The sequence below is a fragment of the Salmo salar genome, chromosome 14, assembly GCF_965601325.2.
Source record: "Salmo salar chromosome 14, fSalSal1, whole genome shotgun sequence".
In the NCBI taxonomy this organism is placed as follows: Eukaryota; Metazoa; Chordata; class Actinopteri; order Salmoniformes; family Salmonidae; genus Salmo; species Salmo salar.
This window is the reverse complement of record NC_138304.1, coordinates 25,250,841-25,275,513: the sequence shown is the minus strand read 5'-3', so window position 1 is coordinate 25,275,513 and position 24,673 is coordinate 25,250,841. Positions and strand designations below refer to the sequence as shown.

Here is a 24,673-nt window from a genome sequence, read left to right as displayed (position 1 = left end):
TGTATAAACATGTTCTATTCTGGGCCTGAAGGAGAGTTTTGCATATGTCTGAGAAATATTGACTGGAAACTGAGAGCCTGCAGCAATTTGCCAATCTGGCATTTAAACCCAGGAGGTGGCAAGAGTCTAATCACATCCTGTTGTCAAAGATGGGCCTCCTTCCAACAGGATTTTTCTCAAAACTTGTCATTGAAAGTATGTGTCAGTTTTTGCGTTGTTGTTGTGGAAAACCTAAGTGCCCAGATTTCAATGGTGAGGACAAGGTGCCTAGTGTATACAGTATAACAATGGTTGTTTTGTTTGTGGGTAAAATTTACGTGACATGTTTCAGTTCTGGCAAGTAGCATTTTTTTCCCATAGCATCCATAGTGCAATCACTTTTGTGTGTGAAAAGTTTCAAGTGTTCTGACCTTGGCGTTGGCCAATGGGGATCCTAATAAATCAACTCAAATCAAAAATCCCTCCCCGGTCTGTGACGGTACAATAAACCTTCTAAGACCACTTTCCTGTAAAAGAAGAAGTGTGATAAGTAGAAAGTGGATGTCTGTATGTTGTAGTACCAAGGTTGACACCTGAAAGGAAACCTAAGCAGAAAAAATTTGACTTTGTGGAGGACTTAAGCAGGGTCCCAAATAAAATAGTAATAGAAAATGGCTGCCTGTTGTACTCACAGGTTGACACCTGAGCATTGGCAGGAACACTGATGACGTTGTTGAGCACAGCGTAGACGTTGATGTTGTACTCGATGCCAGGCTCCAGGTCTGGAATACTGCAGGTAGTGGTGTTCCCAGGGACCCTGATCTCCAGCTGGACCCCACCTGGGCTGGTGGCCACGTAGGTGACTAGGTAGTCTGTCATCAACACCGACCCCTCCCACTCCAGGTCAATGGTACGCTCTGTCACTCCCCGCACATGCAGGTTCAGATCCGGAGCCACTGTAGATGAAATGTTGTTTGCATAGTATGAAATCAAAACCTTGCAAACTTGAACTTCCATGCATTATATTGCACCTACTGTAGCAGGTGAAGACTGACTTACTTATTATATTCACTTAGGTCCCACTTAACCCACATGTACTGTATAAACAACACATTCTGATGTGCACTTGACTTCCAAATGTGTGTTGAAATCACCCAAAGTGACCCAAAATGCAGAGGAAACAAACAGTCCAAGACCTGTTCCTTTTAACTTACAATACCCCAGTGGTGCCACTACCACAACTAAGCTTGTATATGAGAGTGGATTCGGGGAAGGGATTGATATTCTTGGGGCAACTGGGACAGAGCCATGCCATAAGCCTGAGAGGGTTTGAGTGTAGAATGCAAATGAAGCCCTGCATAAACAGGAGTGTATAAGTTTACAGCTCAATCAGAGAGAGTGAGTAACAGATCTTGTCCTGAAGGCAGCTAGTGGTGTGGGACTTTCCTCTGTAGATTGGGCTCAGTGGTGGTGGTGGTGGTGGAGCATTAAGCCCTCCTAGGGGAGCTGTTGAGGGACTCAAGGAAGAGTTTGAGTTACTGCCACACGCACACGACAGATGGAGCCGAACCTGCCTCCTCCTCGAGACTGACCCTGGAGTGAGGAGAAGTCCTGCGGCATCACTTAGGAAGATTTATCACATGGACCAGATTCAGTCTTAAGTAAGACACAAAAAAGGGAACCAGTAGTAAGGTGATTGATATGGGGTATAGGGAGTGAGCACTTTAACTAAGCCTTCTAACAGAATGAAGAGAGTCTCCACGTGAAGCATATGCTTAGATGCTTAGAGCAACGTTCCTTCTGAAGGGCTTTGAGTACATCCCAAATGGCACCCTATTGTCAATTATAACGCACTTCTTTTGACCAAGTCCCATAGAGCTGTGGTCAAAAGTAGTGCACCATAAAGGGAATAGGATGCCATTTGAGATGCAGTCTTACTATTGTATTTAAATTTTTTTTAGGGAGTAGATCAGCTTTAATATTGCCGGCAGATTGTGTGTTCTATGAATGTAATTTCCAATCCCCCATATACATATATCTGTATATATATTTTTTCCAAACCCTACTACCCCTGCCTTAATTGGAGTAAACGAATGGACAATACTTCGGCTTCTACTTACAGCGTATACATACTATACATATATACTACTTTTCTTTTTTTTCTTTCTTTTTTTTGTCACACCCTTCAGCTACACTCAGCCCCTTCCATCTAGTTCTGAAAACCATCCAGTGATTACTAAATGCCATATATTTTTCAACTGTGCTGTAATGTTTCACAAAAGTTCTGAACCTTTTCATTCTCATAGTTTCTACAGATTTAAATCAAATCAAATTGTATTTGTCACACCGAATACAACAGGTGTATTTGTCACACCTTACCGAGAAATGCTTACTTACAAGCCCTTAACCAACAATGCAGTTCAAGAAATAGAGTTAAGAAAATATATATAAATAAAAAATTTTTTTAAAGTAACACAATAAATAACAATAACAAGGCTTTATACAGGGGGTAGCTGTACCGAGTCAATGTGCGGGGGTACAGGTTAGTCGAGGTAATTTGTACATGTAGGCATGGATAAAGTGACTATGCATAGATAATAAACAGCGAGTAGCAGCAGTGTAAAAACACAGTGTCAATGTAAATAGTCTGGGGGGCCATTTGATTAATTGTTCAGAAGTCTTATGGCTTGGGGATAGAAGCTGTTAAGGAGCCTTTTGGACCTAGACTTTGGTACCGCTTGCCGTGCGGTAGCAGAGAGAACAATCTATGACTTGACACCGCCTAGTATATAGGTCCTGGATGGCAGGAAGCTTGGCCCCAGTGATGTACTGGGCCGTACGCACTGCCGTCTGTAGTGCCTTATGGTCGGATGCCGAGCAGTTCCCATACCAGGTGGTGATACAACTGGTCAGGATTCTCTCCCAGTGCTGCCAAAGGTGCTTCAACAAACTACTGAGTAAAGGGTCTGAATACTTATGTAAATGTGATTTTTCCGTTTTTACATTTGCAAAAATTTCTAAATACCTGTTTTTGCTTTGTAATTATGAGGTATTGTGTGTAGATTTAATACATTTCATAATAAGGCTGCAACATAACAAAATGTGAAAAAAGTCAAGGGGTCTGAATACTTTCCAAATGCGCTGTATATTCTGAAGATTATTTCATATTTTTTGCTCATATAATTTAAGGCAGGGCCATAAGTAAATATGTAAAATGGGATATGACTAAATTAATAAGGGTGATTTTTCCACAAATAGACAGGTGTTTACCTTTCCATGGCAACAAGTTCTAACTTTCTATTAAAATGTATTGTAGTGAGATTGTTTCTGTCTTTCGGGATATTAATACTGAGTATGTCCACTTCACCATCAGACCATTTTATTGGTAAACTACACAGTATCGATCCAATACTTAATATGGTACACTTATCATAGTTAGGTTGTCATCCAGAGAGGTTAGATCAATTATCTCTATCCTCTATGAGGCTGTGCAGGGACCCAAATTACGAATGAAAAAGAAAACATGTAGTCAGTGTACAATGACAACCTTTGTTTTTAAGCCCCGTATTTCTAACCCCTTGATATTATTGTTCGATCAAATTGGAATAGATAACATCTCGATGGCCATAATAAATAGATATGCTAACAGTGGACAACCTTGCATCACTCCCCTTGACAGTACTGCCTGAGAAGTAGGGGGTTACTATTCTCCAAAATGAAAATGGTCCAGGCATTTTATATAAATTCTAGTCATACTTTATCAAAAGCCTTTTCAAAATAAGCTATGAATACTATGACACAGTCTTTGAGACAGGCCACACCCTCCCTCCAGTACTAGGCCTACAATATATCTGCCTCTCATTAATCACAGAGAACAGCTTCTACCCCCGAAGCCATAAGACTGCTAAACAGTTAAACAAATGGCTACCCGGACAATTTGCATTGCCCCCCTTGCACTGGCTCTATGCACTCTCACTGGACTCTACCCACCCACTTACACATACTACACTGATACTCCAATACACACATACACACACTACATATGCTCACACACACCAAACACACACACACACACACACACACACACACACACACACACACACACACACACACACACACACACACACACACACACACACACACACACACACACACACACACACATACATATTAACGCCCCACATACACACGCAGGCACACACACACACAGTTTCACACTCTTTCACTCTCTTCACCTACGCTGCGGCTTCTCTGTTTTTTTTATCTATCCTGATTGCCTAGTCACTTTTACCCCTACCTACATGGATATTCTGTCACGCCCTGACCTTAGAGATCTTATTTATTCTCTATGTTTGGTTAGGTCAGGGTGTGACTCGGGTGGGAATATCTATGTTTTCTATTTCTTTGTTTTTGAGCCGAGTGTGGTTCCCAATCAGAGGCAGCTGTCTATTGTTGTCTCTGATTGGGAATCATACTTAGGCAGCCTGTTTTCCACCTGAGTTTTGTGGGAGGTTATTTTCTGTTTAGCGTATGTGCCTGACGGAACTGTACGTTTTAGTTTTTCCCTTTTGTTATTTTGTTTGAGTGTTTCTTGAAAATAAATAATCATGAGCACTTACCACACTGCGCTTTGGTCCACCTCTTCACCTTCAGACGACTGTTACATATATTACCTAAATTTACTTAACTACCTCATACCCCTGCATATTGACTAGGTATTAGAACTCCTTGTATATAGCCTCGTTATTGTTATTTTATTGTGTTACTGTTTCCTTTTTTATTTAGCAAAATGATCTTACTTTTTAACTCTACATTGTTGGGAAAGGGCTCGCAAGTAAGCATTTCACAGTAAAGTCTACACCTGTTGTATTCACTGCATGTGACAAATACAATTTGATTTGATTTGGATGGATCAGCAGAGGGAGGAGGGGAGTGAACCATTGTACCGCTGCACTGATCTACACTGAGGGTCAGGACTCTGGCATGATGAGGCCAATGCCCCACAGCACAGCTGAGTACTACATCACATCACTGTTTTCTGTTTCCATCCATTTCACTTATTATTGCTCACAGCAAACAGACTCGCTGCTTGACTGATCTTCTTTTTACGGGGCAGCGAATGACTTATGAAAGCGTAATTACAGTTTGGTGTTTTGGGACTGTTTATCAGAAATTCTAAACAGGCCAGAGGTCATTGTATTACACAACATTATGGAAGATTGTTGCATTGTTTAAACTGCTGTAATGAGGTTATCCTAAAAATGACACACAATTTTGAAGTTAGCTATGCTTTTTGGAGTGAATACATTAATGAGGACGCAGTGAAGACGTGTGGCTCCGGAGGAGGCTAAGCAAAGCTACTTCTACCTCTGGTGGATTGAGCTATCGATTCCAAATTCATATTCTCTTCCATCACTCAGTTCAGTTGAGCAATAATGGAAAAGGGTGATACAAAATGCAGGTGTCATGAAGACTGAGTAGAAAATCAATTGTCTATTTAATGCAGCTGAGCTACTGTATAAAAGTTGAAAGTGTAGGTTTTGTCAAAGAATGTTTGAAGTCAAAATTGTTGGTTCTATTTCTGTGGGGCATTCTGGAAAGGCAAGGTCATTGATGTGTTCTCTCTGACTGAAAATGTCTGTCAGTCAGTGAACAACTCTGTTAACAAGAGGAAGTGACAGGATTGACAGGCTCACATGCAACCATCTGACTACTAGTGAGAGCTCCTGTACAGTATTTCTCTGGCACAAACTTCGAAACCATTTGCATTAGGTACAGCTGAAGTCGGAAGTTTACATACACCTTAGCCAAATACATTTAAACTCAGTTCTTAACAATTCCTGACATTTAATCCTAGTAAAAATGCCATGTCTTAGGTCAGTTAGGATCACCACTTTATTTTAAGAATGTGAAATGTCAGAATAATAACAGATAGAATGATTTATTTCAGCTTTTATTTCATTCATCACATTCCCAGTGGGTCAGAAGTTTACATACACTCAATCAGTATGTAGTAGCATTGCCTTTAAATTGCTTAACTTGGGTCAAACATTTCAGGTAGCCTTCCACAAGCTTCCCACAATAAGTTGGGTGAATGTTGGCCCATTCCTCCTGACAGAGCTGGTCTAACTGAGTCGGGGTTTGTAGGCCTCCTTGCTCGCACATGGTTTTTCAGTTCTGCCCACAAATGTTCTATAGGATTGAGGTCAGGGCTTTGTGATGGCCACTCCAATACCTTGACTTTGTTGTCCTTAAGCCATTTTGCCACAACTTTGGAAGTATGCTTGGGTTCATTGTCCAGTTGAAAGACCCATTTGCAACCAAGCTTTAACTTCCTGACTGATGTCTTGAGATGTTGCTTCAATATATCCACATAATTTTCCTGCTTCATGATGCCATCTATTTTGTGAAGTGCACCAGTCCCTCCTGCAGCAAAGCACCCCCACAACATGATGCTGCCACCCCGTGCTTCACGGTTGAGATGGTGTTCTTCGGCTTGCAAGCCTCCCCCTTTTTCCTCCAAACATAACGATGGTCATTATGGCCAAACAGTTCTATTTTTGTTTAATTAGACCAGAGGAAATTTCTCCAAAAAGTATGATCTTTGTCCACATGTGCAGTTGCAAACCACAGTCTGGCTTTTATTTGGCGGTTTTGGAGCAGTGGCTTCTTCCTTGCTGAGCGGCCTTTCAGGTTATGTCGATATAGGACTTGTTTTACTGTGGATATAGATATGTTTGTACCTGTTCCCTCCAGCATCTTCACAAGGCCCTTTGCTGTTGTTCTCAGATTGATTTGCACTTTTTGCACCAAAGTAGGTTCATCTCTAGGAGACAGAACGCGTCTCCTTCCTGAGGAGTATGACGGCTTGCGTGGTCCCATGGAGTTTATACTTGTGTATTATTGTCTGTACAGATGAACGTGGTACCTTCAAGCATTTGGAAATTGCTTCCAAGGATGAACGAGACTTGTGGAGGTCTACAATTGTGTTTCTGAGGTCTTGGCTGATTTATTTTGATTTTCCTATGATGTCAAGCAAAGAGGCACTAAGTTTGAATGTAGGCCTTGAAATACATCCACAGGTACACCCCCAATTGACCCAAATGATGTCAATTAGCCTATCAAAAGCTTCTAAAGCCATGACATAATTTTCTGGAATTTTCCAAGCTGTTTTAAGGCACAGTCAACTTAGTGTATGTTAACATCTGACCCACTGGATTTGTGTTATACAGTGAATTATTAGTTAAATAATCTGTCTGTAAACAATTGTTGGAAAGATTACTTGTCACGCACAAAGTAGATGTCCTGACCTACTTGCCAAAACTATAGTTTGTTAACAAGAAATTTGTGGAGTGGTTGAAAAATGAGTTTTAATGACTCCAACCTAAGTGTATGTAAACTTTCGACTTCAAAAGTATATTTGTTTTCGTGGGTTAAAAACAATTGTGAAAACCTTTAAGTCATGCATAATCATTTTCCAATGTGAGACATTTTAGCAAAGTGGTGGAGTCATAATGACTAGAATTTTGAATGATAGTGATGTTAAGGCAACTCATCATGTGAATGCAGCTGCTTTGTTTTTACATTTTCACATCGCCAAATACCTAATTTAAATTCCATAGTCTCATTATTTTCATAGTAGGAGAAAATGGGGCCACAAAAGCATATCCTGATTTTTCTACTTTGATAATATGAAACACTTACAATGCAGGCCACCCTATGAGTCCTGAATAAGTGCTGGTAATTGAATGGCCTCTTTTTGCATTCCGCAACCTCTCCCACACGCGCCTCTGTTATTTTAACTCTAATTGCAAAGAAATAAGCAATTTTAGCTCCAGTAGGTTCTGCTGAAAATGAGGTAGAGTATAGGTAGTAGAGGCTCTTTTTCGTTTCACTTGTGAGATGACAGATGTCTATAGCAATAGGAGGAATCAGTACTGGCGCACCGGGATATGGGGAAGGGTGGGAGGGGGAGAAACTGCGTTACGCCAGTGGGAAGCAGCAGCCTTTTTCTGAGAACTAGCTGTGAATCCAGGCTAGTGTGATTCAGATATTGCTTCAGCTTCAGTTAATGTGACTTTTGACAAATGAATGCTGTTACACAGCAAGCCATCACCAATTTTATAGCTACTATTTGAAGCACAGAGGGGCTACAAGAGGTGTTTGACTACTGTTTTGTAGGGCAAGATCTGTGGATTCAGCTGCTATTGCATGGAGAATATTGCTATTATCTGTAAAAACATAATTCTTGGAAATATTTGGCAGATACGCAGGCTTAGATATCCCCAAAGAACCAAATGCAGACTGAGACAACTTCTTACCATAACCTCTCTGAATATTCGACCTGTCACCAAATGAATATAGTTGATTCAGAGCTCGTTTTGATATTTCACCCTGCGTGTCCTGATCGTGTCTGGTGTGGATAGACGAAATCAACATGCATCGCGCCTGCCCGTTCTAGTCAGCATATTAGGCTAATGCTTGTCTCATATAACCAAATATCCACCCATATATCCAACCTTCGAAACAACAATGGCAAAAAGTATAAAGGTAAATAATTCTCTCAGAGGAGCTACTGTATGTTTTCCTGTTGTTCCCTTTCTCTCACCTAAAGAGCAGTCGTCTCCAGCAAAGCCCTCTTGGCAGGCACAGAAGCCCTCCTTACAGATGCCCTTCTGACTGCAGTTGTTGGCGCAGTAGGCCAGAGAGCAGTCTTCTCCCACGTATCCCGGGCGACACTGGCAGGTCCCATTGGTGCACAGGCCTTGGTCAGAGCAGTCGTTGAGGCAGCGACCAAGCGTACAGTCCTCTCCAGTGAAATTCTCCTCACATATACATTCCCCGTCTATGCACAGCCCTCGACCGGAGCAGTCCGCCGGGCAGCGGGGCTCCGAGCAGTTGTCACCTCCGAAGTCACGGTCACAGACACACTCGCCCTCCATACACTCTCCCTGTCCGGAGCAGTCGTCTGGGCAGCGAGGCTCAGAGCAGTTCTTGCCCGTCCAACCGTACTCACACACACAGCCGCACAGGTCCATGTTGAAGCTGCCATGGCCACTGCACTGGGGGATGAAGTCCAGGCGACCTAGAGGAAGAAAGAAAGACTCAATATCACATCATTAAATATACTGTATGGTTTACTAATGCTAACATCGTCTGTTGCAACAATGTACATTTTTTAAAAATGCAACAGTGTAACAGTGTAAAATAAACCTATGAACCTTAGAAACGCTGTATAACTTTGTTCTCAAGCTGTGTCCACACCCATTGTATGTAGTGATCATAATATAGTGGCTATATCTAGAAAAGCCAATGTTCCAAAGGATGTGCCTAAAATAGTGTATAAGATTTTCAGACAAAGGGTTTTGTAGTGAATCCTATGTTGAAGATGCAAAAAAGATTTGTTGGTTTGAATTATTTTTTTGGGGATGTGCACTTGATTTCTTCCAGTTATCAATAAGCATGCATCTATTAAAAAACTGCCCAGCAAACAGGAGATGTCCTGAGGACTTTCGGTGATGTTCCTATAAGGTCCCTTTAGGGTTTTGGCGCGACATTATCCCACTGACGTTCTTAAACATTCTAAGAACGTTGCTTGATGGTCCCAAGGGAATGTTCCCTGGGGGACCTTTGTCTAGTTCCCTGTAAGTTACCAGGACTTCGCTGAAGACCCTGTCATGACAATGTCAGGACCTTATTAGGACGTTTTCAAGACTTTAATTTGACTAGTCTTTCGGGTTTGTCACGTGATGGTCCCACATGATGGTCCGAAGGGAACATTCTCTGGGGGACCTTTTTATAGTTCCCTGTTTGTCCCGGGGACCTTTTTAAGACATTTATTTGGACGATGTGTGATGGTCCCCTGAAGGTCCCCTGAACATTCTTGTGGTTTTGTCAGTTCCCGGTTGTCCCAGGGACATCCTCAAATATGTTTTTACGATGTTCTTTGGACTTTGTGTCATGGTCCCCCGAAGGTCCCCTGAGCGTTCTTAGGATATTGTGTCATGGTACCCTGGAGGTTTTTGTCACCTGATGGTCCCATGTGTCCCAAACCATTTTAAGTAAAGTAATGGTATGGGGGTTTTAAGGTAAGTGGTACATTCTCATCAATAACAACATTTGACATAATCACTTAATACTGCCTTTTCAATATGACCCCACCTGGGATTCATAAAATATCTTTGCGACCATCAGGTGACGTCCCTGGAAAATAGACAAAAACATCCAGAGGACCATGACACAACGTCCTAAGGAATGTTCAGGGAACCATGACACAACATCACAAGAAAGTCCTAAAAATGTAATTGAGGTCATCCCCAGGACAAATTAATTAGACAAAACCTCCAGTGGATCATGACACAACGTTCCAAGAACCTTCAGGGGACCATGACAAAGGTCTGACGACTTTAGGTGACCATTTTGTGATGTCCCAGGAACGTCCTAATGACTCATTATTGTTTGCAGGGTGACTGTTAACTGTTAAGGCCCCCTGGATAGATGAGGAATTAAAAAATTGTTTTGTTGAGAGAAATGAGTCAAAGGGAGTGGAAAATATGCCAGGCTCCACATCTGATTAGCAGACATATTGTACATTTAGAAATGATGTGACTAAACTGAACAAAAAGAACAAGAAATTGTATTATGAAACTGAGATGATATAAAGTATGATGGAAAAAAGCTTTGGAGTACTTTAAAGGACATTATGGGGACAAAGACAAATTGAACTCCACCTTTAATTGAATGAGATGGAAATATTATTGTGTTAAAAATACCAAATTGTCGGTATAATAAACTTACATAGCTCTGACAGACATACCCCACAAGACATGCCACCAGGGGTGTTTTCACATTCATCAAGTCCAAAACAAATTTAAGGCAACACACAGTATGTCATAGTCGTGGTTACATGGAACTTCCATTTCAAATTACATAAGCAAACAGCTGAATTTGCAAACTTTTTTTTTTAAACAACACCTCACGGCATGACATGAGGTGTCTCCGCTATCTGACCTAAATAACTTGTATATATAGCCTATGTCAACTGATATGTATGTAAAGTACCAGTTAAAAGTTTGGACACACCAACTCATTCAAGGGTTTTTCTTTATTTTAGCTATTTTCTACATTGTATAATAATTGTGATGACATTAAAACTATGAAATAACACATATGGAATCATATAGTAACCAAAAAAGTGTTAAACAATGTTATATGTGATATTCTTCCAAGTAGCCACCATTTGCCATGATGACAGCTTTGCACTCTCTTGGAATTCTCTCAACCAGCTTCACCTGGAATGCTTTTCCAACAGTCTTGAAGGAGTTCCCACATATGCTGAGCACTTGTTGGCTGCTTTTGCTTCACTCTACGGTCCAACTCATCCCAAACCATGTCAATTGGGTTGAGGTTGGGTGATTGTGGAGGCCAGGTCATCTGATGCAGCACTCCATCACTCTCCTTGCTAAAATAGCCCTTACACAGCCTGGAGGTGTATTTTTGGTCATTGTCCTGTTGAAAAGCAAATGAAAGTCCCACTAAGAGCAAACCAGATGGGAAGGTGTATCGCTGCAGAATGCTGTGGTTGCCATGCTGGTTAAGTGTGCCTTGAATTCTAAATAAATCACAGACAGTGTCAGCAGCAAGGCACCCCCACACCATCACATGTCCTCCTCCATCTTTCACGGTGGGAACCACACATGCGGAGATCATCAGTTCACATCAGTTCACATTTGGACTCTTCAGACCAAGGAGAGATTTCCACTGGTCTAATGTCCATTGCTCGTGTTTCTTGGCCCAAGCAATTCTCTTCTTATTATTGGTGTCCTTTAGTAGTGATTTCTTTGCAGCAATTCGACCACGAATGCCTGATTCACACAGTCTTCTCTGAACAGTTGACTATTCTGTTACTTGATGTGTCTTTTACTTGAACTCTGTGAAGAATTTATTTGGGCTGCAATCTGAGGTGCAGTTCACTCTAATGAATTTATCCTCTGCAGCAGAGGTAACGCTGGGTCTTCCTTTCCTGTGAGAGACAGTTTCATCATAGCACTTGATGGGTTTTGCGACTGCACTTGAAGAAACTTAAAAAGCTCTTGACATTTTACGAATTGCCTGACCTTCATGTCTTAACCTGTTAGGGCTAGGGGGCAGTATTTGCACGGCTGGATAAAAAAAATGTACCCGATTTAATCTGGTTACTAATCCTACCCAGTAACTAGAATATACATATACTTATTATATATGGATAGAAAACACTCTAAAGTTTCTAAAACTGTTTGAATGGTGTCTGTGAGTATAACAGAACTCATTTGGCAGGCAAAACCCTGAGACATTTTCTGACAGAAAGTGGATACCTGATGTGTTGTATTACCTTTAAACCTATCCCATTGAAAAGCACAGGGGCTGAGGAATATTTTGGCACTTCCTATTGCTTCCACTAGATGTCACCAGCCTTTACAAAGTGTTTTGAGTCTTCTGGAGGGAGATCTGACCGAACAAGAGCCATGGAACGATGATGTCCCATTAGACACCTGGCGCGCGAGTTCATGTTGGGTACCCTCGTTCCAATACGTTATAAAAGAGTATGCATTCGTCCACCTTGAATATTATTCATGTTCTGGTTAAAAAAGGCCCTAATGATTTATGCTATACAACGTTTGACATGTTTGAACGAACGTAAATATATTTTTTCCCCTCGTTCATGACGAGAAGTCCGGCTGGCTTAGATCATGTGCTAACAAGACGGAGATTTTTGGACATAAATGATGAGCTTTTTTGAACAAAACTACATTCGTTATGGACCTGTGATACCTGGAAGTGACATCTGATGAAGAGAATCAAAGGTAATGGATTATTTACATAGTATTTTCGATTTTAGATCTCCCCAACATGACGTCTAGTCTGTATCGCAACGCGTATTTTTCTGGGCGCAGTGCTCAGATTATTGCAAAGTGTGATTTCCCAGTAAGGTTATTTTTAAATCTGGCAAGTTGATTGCGTTCAAGAGATGTAAATCTATAATTCTTTAAATGACAATATAATATTTTACCAATGTTTTCTAATTTTAATTATTTAATTTGTGGTGTTGACTTGACTGCCGGTTATTGGAGGGAAACGATTTCCTCAACATCAATGCCATAGTAAAACGCTGTTTTTGGATATAAATATGAACTTGATAGAACTAAAAATGCATGCATTGTCTAACATAATGTCCTAGGAGTGTCATCTGATGGAGATTGTAAAAGGTTAGTGCATCATTTTAGCTGGTTTTATGGTTTTGGTGACCCTGTCTTTGAATTGACAAAACATTACACACAACTCTTGTAAATGTACTGTCCTAACATACTCTAAATTTATGCTTTCGCCGTAAAACCTTTTTGAAATCGTAAAACGTGGTTAGATTAAGGAGATGTTTATCTTTCAAAGGGTGTAAAATAGTTGTATGTTTGAAAAATTTGAATTTTGACATTTATTTGGATTCAAATTTGCCGCTCTTGAAATGCACCTGCTGTTGATGGAGTGCACCACGGGGGGGACGCTAGCGTCCCACCTAGCCCATAGAGGTTAAAGTAATGATGGACTGTTGTTTCTCTTTGCATATTTGAGCTATTCTTGCCATAATATGGACTTGGTCTTTTACCAAATAGGACTGTCTTCTGTATACCACCCCTACCTTGTCACAACACAACTGACAGGCTCAAATGCATTAAGAAGGAAAGAAATTCCCCAAATGAACTTTTAACAAGGCACACCTGTTAATTGAAATGCATTCCAGGTGACTACCTCATGCAGCTGGTTGAGAGAATGCTAAGAGTGTGCAAAGCTGTTATCAAGGCAAAGGGTGGCTACTTTGAAGAATCTCAAATATAAAATATATTTTGACTTTTTGGTTACTACATGATTCCATATGTGTTATTTCATAATGTTGATGTCTTCACTGTTATTCTACAATTTAGAAAATATAAAAAAAAATCAGAAAAACCCTGAAATTAGTAGGTGTCCAAACTTTTGACTGGAAATGTATGCAAGCATGAAATTGATATACTGTACATGACTGAATGTAGGCATATAGAATAGGTCTCTCTGTCTTAGTATTTTGTGATTACAGGACCTTTTTTATTTCTACATTCTTATTTTAAATTAATGTCGCTCTGTCCTTGAGCTGTTCTTGTCTATTGTTGTTGTCAATTGTGTCATGTTTTATGTGTTGTGTGGACCTCAGGAAAAGTAGCCGCTGGTTTTGGAACAAATCCAAAACCCTCAGGCTTTATATCCTTGTGCTATCTACTTGAACCAAGATGCTCAGTAACTGAATAAATTAAAACCTAACATTCCACATTGGCCTCAAAGTAGCCTATGACCAGGGTACAGTAACTCTAATAATAGTGTCAAGCTGTACTACTATTCCCTACTTACCCATGGCTGAACTCTCCTCACAGCCACAGTTGCCAGAGCTGCACTGGACTCTGAGCAGCGACACCTCTCTCTCCAGCATCTCGATGCGGGTGGCCAGCTGCTGCATGGTGTTGGCTGCGGGACAGGCGCAGGCCTGTTTGGGGATGTTGATGCGGTGGGTGAAGGTGACCTGGCTGTCTGTGTCCACTGTCTGCTCTGTGAACTCTGTGGGGTCCTCCCCACCCCCACTGGACATTGCTCCCCTGGAGGCCTGACTGGGTGGAGGCGCTGCTGATTCAAGATCCACAGAGCACAGAGACTCCAGGGGAACATTGATGTTGTACACATGGTTGAAGACCATGGGCTGCTCCTTGATTGTCTGGTTGTTAAGTGGGCTGGTGGGGCCACCTGGAGGGGCCTGTCGTCTGACCCTGGTGGTCCGGACCAGCTTCTGCTCCTCACCGGATAAGGATGGAGCAGCCTGGGACCCCAGAAGGAGTAAAGCCAGAGCCAGGCCCAGCAGCCAGCCACGTGCAGGCGCCATGGTAAAACACCACGGCGTTAGAACCATGGGCCTAGCTAGGGCTCTCCTGACACCACCGTAACTTCCAGCAGACTTCTGATAGGATCTATAGAGGAGAGAGAGAAACAGTGGTGGTAGTTGAGCAGTGGGTTGGCAAAATGGAAAATAGAATTTGATCTATTGTGAAAGAATAATTGCCTTGGAAAAATAACTGGATGCTTATGGGACGTTTCGAATCCTTAAATATACGTATTTCTGCACACAACACCAAATATTTGATCTTTCTCACAGGGGAGGGATGTTGAAATATTGAGCACATAGAACATGTTGATATGGATTCAATAGAGCCTGGCTGTAGTGATTTTTCCTTCCACTGTAATCCTCTCTCTCCAGCAACTGGGCTTGAGGACAGGAACAAACTACAGAATGAATCACATTGAGGGACTGATTCCTGTCTAGAAAAGCCTGTGGTCAGAAAGTGATAATCTGCGATTACATTTTTCCATCTCTGTCAGACTAGACGGAGGGATTTTCTCAAAGCTCAATCAGCAGAATAAAAATGTGAGACGTACAGTATACGACACACGCTTAGTATCAGTTCATGGAGAAAAAAATCTCTTTGTACGAGGACACAAATCAGGGCAGTATGTAAGGTTATGTCTCAAAGATGTATCTGTAGGAGGTCAAACACAGCATGCCAAGAAGCCTACAGAGGCTGAATACATGCAGCCTTTTCAAAAGTTTGTATCTGATACTGAAAATTGTGTTGTTATTTTTTGTTGTTGACGAAAGCCCCTTTGTGAAGTGAAAGGGAAGTCAACCTTTCATGTTATTTCCTTGTTTTGTATCACAAATCAGGGCAATTCCCCTGGACTACATCTTTGAAACCAACCTCAGGTATGATCTTTGGTTCTTTGTCTTTACTACTAATCTTTTAAGGTTACTTATGACCACGCTACAACCTCAAGGTGAGAGCACACAACAGATGTGGTGCATGTGTGCTGATGCTGAACTGAAATGGTCATTATACAACTAAAGAGGTGTGTAAGTCACTCCAGGGATTTGAGAGGCGGGAGATCCTGCATGTTCAAATACACTGTGTGACGTACTGTAACATATCAGGCTCGCCTGCTATACCTTTATATATGGCTTTGGCCTTGGGAACGGGTACGTTATTAAACCTTCCCCCCCCACCCGTAGAGAAGGGGGAAATGTTCCCACCTCTCCTCATGCGAAAAGATCCCGTTTGACACGATGCAAGCCATTTAACCAGCAAATCCACCAAATAAATGAGAACCAGAAAGATGAGAAAGAAATCAAATGGACAAACCCAACTGGAACATTATTTTCACACCCATTAAGTAGTGCAGGGTCCCTTTGATTAAAGTGAAAACGTGGTACATGCAGTCCTAAAGTCAAAATGACATATTCAATTAATGGCCGGAATGGCTCTCTGACTCACTCTCAGCCACACACACAGGGACTTGTATAATGGTTTTGCTCCTCTATGCCACAGCAACTGAGATACACCAACATGCCCCCATTGCCCTGCGCTCCACCTCAGGAATCAGGGGCATTGAGACTATGGGCTGCATTTGTTGAAGTTGGATAGAGATTCGATATTCATAGGACGTTTTCCTCAGGCCTTTAGGTTTCTGCAATTGCAGTGGGGCCACAGTGTTTGGAGACAGATGTGTTTTATTAAGGCCTGTTGTCAGGCCTCAATTAGGACGCCTCTCAATTAGAAGCGACAAAGAGGAGGATGAGGATCAAAGGCTCGGGGGCAACAGCAACGACTATTTCAATTTACTGTTCAAGGGCAGGGTGTTTTAACACACATTTCCGCCAAGGATGTACTTACTGGTCATCCTCCTGACTTGACCGTAATGAGAACTGACGGCGTAGAGGCTCACAATCCATCCATTGGGCCGCCTACCGCTGGACGAGTGGAAGTGAGGAGGCATTATGGGAGTTGGGAGCACGTTGACAAGTCATGAAATTAGTTTGGGGCTAATATGGCACATTGCCATTTTAAGCTATACCCTGTAATGACTAGTAGTAAAAAAGTGAGTAGTGTACCTGCTAAGGTAGATGACCAGAGAACAATAGTGTCCGTTTTATTGAAACTAGTCATTTTCTTGGGAAATTGAATGTGAATTGGTTCTCCCGGGCTGACCCCCTGCTAGCTGGCATGATCAAAAACTCACTGAGGCATAAAGCAATTCTATTCAAAGTTGATGATCATGAACCCTAGAAAACTGGCTGCCAGAAACAATATAAAACATTTACGAATTGTACTTTACATAATACAGATTTGGGTATACCCCTCTGACAAAACCCTCTGACAGGACACTCAGTAAGCATCGGCAGCTTTGGGATGCCATTGACAAGCATTGGACAGAAATCAATAAGTGTCTATTTCTGAACATGATGTGAGCAGGCAGATAATTCAGAAAGAAAGACATTTCAATTTCATTGTACACTCAAAAGCATGCCTAAAAGCCTGTTCTAAAAAGAGTTGTAAAACCTTGGGTTTTGATCTTAGCCATATACATTCCCCCTTAACTTCTGTTCTTTCAGAGACTATAGTCATAAAGCTGAATATCCCTTCCATCCAAAGCTTTCTTTTTATGGCTCAGGCTGGAGATGATACAAGAGAAGATATGAAATATGCTCCAATTATGCACAGAATCAGGTTTTGTCTTAATGATGTAGAGGGAGAGAGGTTTAAAAAGATTACTTTTCTCACGAAGTTGCAGTGAAGACAGTGAAGAGGGATGACTAGAGAGAGTCTATACAGTAGAGGACTTCACTTCCACTGGAGATAAATTCTCCGCTCCTCACCACATATCATAGAGGAACAAAAGCTGAGTATCATCACAGGCAATAATGAAAACACAAATGTTGTCACACATTTTAAGCAGCCATTCCAATAACAAATATACTGAGCTTCCCTTTATATCAACAGCATTTGTTTTCACCTTGGTATTAACATAACATTACCATCAAGCCGAACCATGCAATAACTCCTGTCTGTTGATGGCCAATACCGCCTTTCACCTTAATTCTCACAGAGAACAGATAGTAGACTGGCTGGCTTGATTGAAATGTCAGAACGAGGAGCATGTATGACAAAAGCTCATGTGGAATAGCATGTCTGGACATTTGGAAATGGAGAATTCCGTTAGTTGTTGTTATACCTGTGTAACAGTGTATTAACAGTGAAATTTCACATGTAGCGCCATTGTTCTCATAAGTGTTTATATAGGATGAATATTTATGATGCAAATGGAAACTTACATCAGTGTCTGTTCGATAGTAAATATAATCAAAACCCTGAGCTGTTTTTGTGTTTTATGTGAAATTGGCCTATTACTCTGACTCTTGAGTGTATTTACTGTCTAATGAGCTCATCAATGAGGGTCGTACAGTAGGATAAAAAGACAGTGTAGGTTTAAGATGCTTAAAGCTACACGGTGTTACTGCTTAGAGTAGGTCAAAAAATACATGAACCTTTCCCTAACATAACACACAATCCTATTTTTCTGCTAAGCATTCAATCTGTAGATGGCCTACTCATGCTGTATTAAGGAGATAGCGGAGATGTTGCAGTAGCATACTTTCAGTGTGTAATGATGAGTGACATTCTGAATGACCTGCAGTAAGTTTTTATATTAGACAAAAAGGCACAAAGATGGATTGCTCTCAAATTCAGGCACAGCACACTTCAAGCATTCAGGTTTTAAGGAATGCGAAGGCTGGGATATATCACAACGCCAGGACCAGATCATTGTTAGAAATAAATAATGTTACTAGACTACCTCTAATCAACCTCAAAGAAAGGTAAATCATTCCTTGAGGAGTTAATATTTCATCTGACAGCTGTTGGGAATAGAGGTTTTTTCTAAAAATGTTCTATTCAACACTTTGCTCTCATTTCGATCTACTTTCATTTCTGATTCAGCTGACATTACCTTGAGTGGTTCTTAAAGAGGGGTTACACAAGCTATTACACCACATGCTGCATTATATATGAGAGCACCATTGATGTTCCTAACCTCCCATATGCCATGCTAGATCACAGTGTCTCCCGGCGCCCTCAGGGAAAAGCATCCTTGTTGTAACTCTGAGGCGACGCTCTGCATATCTTTATAAACTCAGCTTATCTGAGTGGAACAGTGGCCTAAAGCCTTTTAACTTCTCCATTCTCCTCCCTACTCCTCCCTTCTCCTCCCTACTCCTCACTTCTCCTCCCTACTCCTCCCTACTCCTCACTTCTCCCTTCTCCTCTCTATTCCTCCCAGTACTGAACATTGTGTTTATATACTGTATGTCCCCTTGAGGACTTTCTCTCTACAAAGACAAGTGAGCCTTGGGGGACTAGTGACTACCTGGATCCGTCAGTAGGTCATACTTCCTGTTAAACATACTGTACTAGGGCGTTCCAGAATAATCTACAGTACATTAACTGTCAGTGTCACTTCATACCCAATGTCCTGTGTCATAATGGAAAAGGTGGGGGGCAAAGCACCAGAGGGATGCTGGGATTCTGCTGCTCCTTATTCTCCTAGATTCTGTTTAACTCCATCTTTCTCTTGAAATCTCTCCAGCTGTCCTCCTTTATTTCACACAGTATATCAGTCCAGACCAGAACTGCTGAATAAAGAGGTGTGTGTCTGTGTGTACGGTGCTGAATCGCTGATGGAGCTGGGTGAACTGGGTTGCTACAGAGCTCGGGCAGGCTCTAGCTAGCCGCACCACAGAGAGGCACAGACAGGCCCAGCCAGGCCCTGGGAAGTGAATTGGTAACCCCTATTTGTACAGGTTAATGTGCAAACATCCCGACATGCACACTGTACCAATAGCCAGCCTCCACAGGCGCTCTGCCCCTCTCTACCTTGTAAATCTCTGTATTGCAACATTCCGATTCAATTATCATTACTCCAGTAGCACTTGGCAAATTGCCTTGTCTTCCAGGATCATTGGCCACTGCTCATTTTCAGAACCTGCGACCTAAAAGGTTTGAAGATCTCCATTTCTCCTCAGTCCTTTTTCACATAAGGACACGTACCATGACTACCTGATCACATTGTTTAAGAAATAAATAGAGTTTAACAAAGTCATATTTGGAGAAGTTTCTTCTCTGCAAATTACAAGGGAAATGCAATATTTGTGAATAAAAGAAGTACCCTGTCAGTCCTCAATAGCCTCAATAGTGCAGAGTGAGCAAGAAGTCACATTTTGGCTTATATTGCAATGAAAGAAACATGCAATCTGCTAAAATATGCTATCTGCAAGAATGTTACCTAGTGCGTTGATAAAAGGTAGACAAGATAAAGATCAAGAACATAATTCTGAGCTGCTATCATTGTTCCTATCTATCTGAGGAGAGGCTGTGGGACCAGCTGCTGCAGCAGATACAGAGGGCTCAGGGGGTACAACATGAATAATGACCAACCAAATGGTTCCCTGTTTAATGGAGGGACAGTAAAGCATAACACAGCCTGGATCCCAAATGGCACTCTATTTAGTGCAGGGCCCATAGTATATAGGGAATAGGGGGCCATTTGGGACTCAGGCACAGTCCATTTAAATGCTGCTGAAGACTCACTTTGTTCATGCCGCTATGATTCAGGAGAATTTCATTTCATATTTGTCCCACCAGTCAGAGGCTGCAGGCATGCTGGGCACCATGGTGACGGTCTGCTTTTAAAGGAACTACTTCTCTTGTGATCTATTGTTTCAGACCATATATTTAAAATATGTCAAAATATATGTCTCAGTATTGTTTTCCATTCATGCAAATGTTGTTGTGAGGAACATTTGTTTTGTCCAAGTTTAAAATAACACATTTCTGTGGAAATATTGATGCAAAGATATTCAATGTGTGACCCACAAGGTGTCTTTCGAGAGGATGCATGTTCTTTAACTCAAGGACTGAGTTCTGTCCCTTGGGTCCTGCAGCAGTATTGCTGTCATTAAAGCATTTGGGAATCCCTATAAGCCAATGACTGCTAATGATTCAGACACGATTTCATTCCAATGAACCCATGTTTTCGTAACTGCTTTTTCTTTGCTAACCTGACAGTGAATCCCACTTATGCAAAGCATCAAATAATCTGTCAGCGCTGTGGCTTTCTTCCCTCTTAGGATACAGCACTGTTCTGTTCCAAACAACCAGCCTTTTGAAACAGTCTTGTCTCCGTCACCCTCTCTCGTAACTCATTTTCTCCTTTCATCTCCCTCTTTCAGAAGAGACTGTTTTTTGTGGGCCAGAACTGACAGTTATTGTTCTGCCTTTCATGAAAATATAAGAAATGTCTTCTCTCTGCCTTTGTGCAACGAGAAAGAGTCAGAGATGAAGGCAAGATGAAATGACGGAGCAACAGAACACAAGAACATAATACCTCAAAGTGTCAGAGAAATGATGAAATAACTACCGGAATCAAGACTGGATAGATGTTTTCTTGTTGGTGCCTGTTTGAGTTAGATGCCAAACCAGAGGAAGACATCAATCATTTTACCTGGTTAGGATTTAATTCAACCATAAAAAAATATAGGTTTCTACACACATCACAGTGATACAGTGATTTTGTTTGGACGGTGCAACATGGTATTTTGAGGGTCTAAGGACGATATCAAAGTACAAGCCTCCAGTATGCATCCTCCACTACTGTTTATGCCTCTTATCTTCCACTCTGGTAAATGGAAATCTGTCCGTGAGAGGTTTTCAGAATCACCTTGTAAAGATCAACTGAAGATAAGTTACCTGTCAACTCAGATATATGGAAAAAATAACACACTGCAAGGAGAAGAGAAAATAGGATGTGTAAATATGCTCAGAGACACGTTGAACATTGAGTTGACTGTCATAAATATCAAACACCTCAACACAAGAATGTTAACAACAAAATAATGGACATTGCTAGCATTTGCTGACTCATAAAGCTTTGTTTCATCTTGACTTTCACCTAGTAAGATTTGACTGGTTATGATTAATAAGATATTTTGATATTCCTATACAAGTTTGGAAACAGGCCTTTTGATGCAGTGTAGAAAGTGGAAAGTGTAGAAAGTGAAACTAATCCATTCCCAATCATCCATTATTGATCAAGCCAGGGTTATATTGGGGTATATTGGGTTAGATTGATAATGAATCACCACTTTCTGTACCAGGGGCATTAAATCCTTCCCAAAATATCTCCAGGTCTAACTCATTAACAGGCTGCACCTGTTAGACCACTAGGTCTCGTCTACCTTATCCTGGGAGGACAACTCATCAGCCTAAGGGGCGGTGTGTGTGTGTGTGTGTGTGTGTGTGTGTGTGTGTGTGTGTGTGTGTGTGTGTGTGTGTGTGTGTGTGTGTGTGTGTGTGTGTGTGTGTGTGTGTGTGTGTGTGTGTGTGTGTGTGTGTGTGTGTGTGTGTGTGTGTGTGTGTGTGTGTGTGTGGGGGGGACTGTCACCACCGTACGTAGTCATGCCTGAAGCCTTCATTATGATGGGGCCACTAATCCCCATTGGTTAGAAATCAGAGATCAAAGGCTTCCAGTGGCTGGTACTTCACCTCCATCTCATGTCTGCTGCTCCACCACAATAACAACAGTTCCTCTAAGTATTTCCGTAAGACATTAAAGATGCAATATCCCAGAGGGATCTAGACTAGAGTCTCTGATCCCACCATCGCCCGCCAGACATAAAAATCCTCATCTACTGTTGTGTGGAAAGAATACATGAATCTCTACAGAATGATATTACGGACTCACTGCTAAGCCCTGGCTGTATCTTTGTGATCACGAGAAAAAATATGAAGTGTTGCCGAGTCAGTCAGACAATGACTCTTGGTCTCTTGAGCCCCACAATGCTCTGCAGCATGCAACAAGGGAAAACTCACTTTTTCAACCAGTTGAGGAAATTGGAGGTTTAATTGAAGATGATAGAAAACTGGTCACTAAATGCTTTATCAAAATATGTATACTAGTACAGTATCTTTATAACAAACCAGTACTCTTTCGCTTTAATCCCATTTCAGTATACCTGAGGGATGCACTTAAAAAGCAATACATGTCAACACAATATGCATGCTGAAGTACAAACCATGAATACTGAATAATAAAGCATATCTTTATGGTTGATGTTGTCTTACCTTGAGCGTAAGCAGTGGTCCTCTTGTGTCTAATCCTGCACCTATCAACACACAGAGAGAGGTGTTATAGGCGAACACACACACCCTGGCCATGAGCTCTCTGTCAGTCGTGGTATAGAACATACACACCACACCAACACTCTGCTGCAGGGATACACAAAGTAGCGAGCAGGATGCTTGTCTCAACATGAGAAGAGAAACCATCCTCATTTGCTTTCCTCGCCTTGTCTCTTCCTCAGGGCCTTTGCTCACCTACTGGGAGATAAAGTGACAGCCTTTGCAAGTTGTGTTGTCAGCTGTAAGGAATTGCAAATGCACTTTTTCCCCCTTTTTTTCTCCCTCTTCGACAGCTGTGCCGTTTTATTAAATACACTGAGGATGGCTGCAGGGTAAGATCTTAACATGCCATGGTCCTGATGATACCTATCTCAGTGTTCCTAAGAGAAAAGAGATTACAAGTCCCATGTCTACATTGGGAATCCCTCCACGTTGTACTATTGTACCACAAATACACACAGACACACGTAGACGCACAGAGTTGAATATTTCTCTGCTGTCCCAGTCCCATAGGAGAACGATATCACAATGCACCCTGGCACATGAGCTCACACACACACACAGGCATGCACACTTACTCACCCACACACACACACACACAGGCATGCACACTTACGCACCCACACACGCACACACTCACACACACGCACACACACAGAAGCACACACAGACACTGTTTAGTATTTCTCTGCTGTCTCAGTCCTGGAGGAGGAGAACGATACAGATAATCCTGTTTCAGGTAATTCAGTTTTATGTGTTTGTGAGAAAAAGGGATTTTAAATCATTCAAAATGCTTCCTGCCTTATTGAGCATGTCAGAGCTGTCCTGGCTGTCCTGCAGTGTATCAACCCATAAGACAGCCAACATGCAATAGACCAGACCGGTTGTTGTAAGACAAATTCTCTCAATGGCCTACATGGTAAAATAAAGGTAGCTAGATAAATAAATAATAGTCTTTCCGTGGTATATTATCTGTGGAATGCCTTATGGCTTTGCTATGGCAATATTACTTGTACATGCTTGCTTGTACTGTATGGTGATCATATTATATAAATTGCTAGGCGCTACACTATTTTTACAGAACTGTTTTTAAGTATAACAATAATTTCCTCAGCTTGAGTAAGGGTTGCAGGATCTATATTCAACACAACCTGCTCAATGTTATGTTCGGTCCTCAGAATATTAGGACCTACAGTATTGGTTGCCAATCATTTCGAAAGCTCTGCTACAGTATAATCGTAATTTTGAGCAAACAGAATTGCATATTATTTCGAATGTGAAATGAATTACACTTCAAACTACTTATAAATGAAACATAACACTGAACACACAAACACTTTAGGTTATTGATTGGAAAGATAGAAAATATTAGACATGATATGTTGCTGACATTTTGGGGGGAAATTGTCACGTTGCCAGCGGTACTACCACTGTAAGGAGAAGGAGGGAGCCTCTACAGTACTACTTGTGGCTGGTCTCTCTGTGTGAATCATTGCTGGTATCTTGTAATTTGTAATCTTTCGGAGATCCTATTTCCAATTTGTTGATGCAGCAGATGGATTCCCTCACAGTAACCA

General features: G+C 41.5%; 1 protein-coding gene across 3 annotated transcripts in view; it reads right to left on the bottom strand.

Annotated features, from left to right (window-relative positions):
* Positions 1-24,673, bottom strand: part of LOC106569075 (tenascin-R) — a 127,519-nt gene that overhangs the window by 44,881 nt on the left and 57,965 nt on the right. For all 3 annotated transcript variants that reach the window (XM_045694089.2, XM_045694091.2, XM_045694090.2), the window contains 4 exons: positions 23,040-23,080; positions 14,395-15,002; positions 8,588-9,064; positions 672-935 (listed from right to left, as the gene is read on the bottom strand). In XM_045694089.2, the coding sequence (XP_045550045.2) occupies positions 672-935; positions 8,588-9,064; positions 14,395-14,944 (1,291 nt within the window). In that variant the 5' untranslated portion in view covers positions 14,945-15,002; positions 23,040-23,080. The remainder of the gene's footprint in view (positions 1-671; positions 936-8,587; positions 9,065-14,394; positions 15,003-23,039; positions 23,081-24,673) is intronic.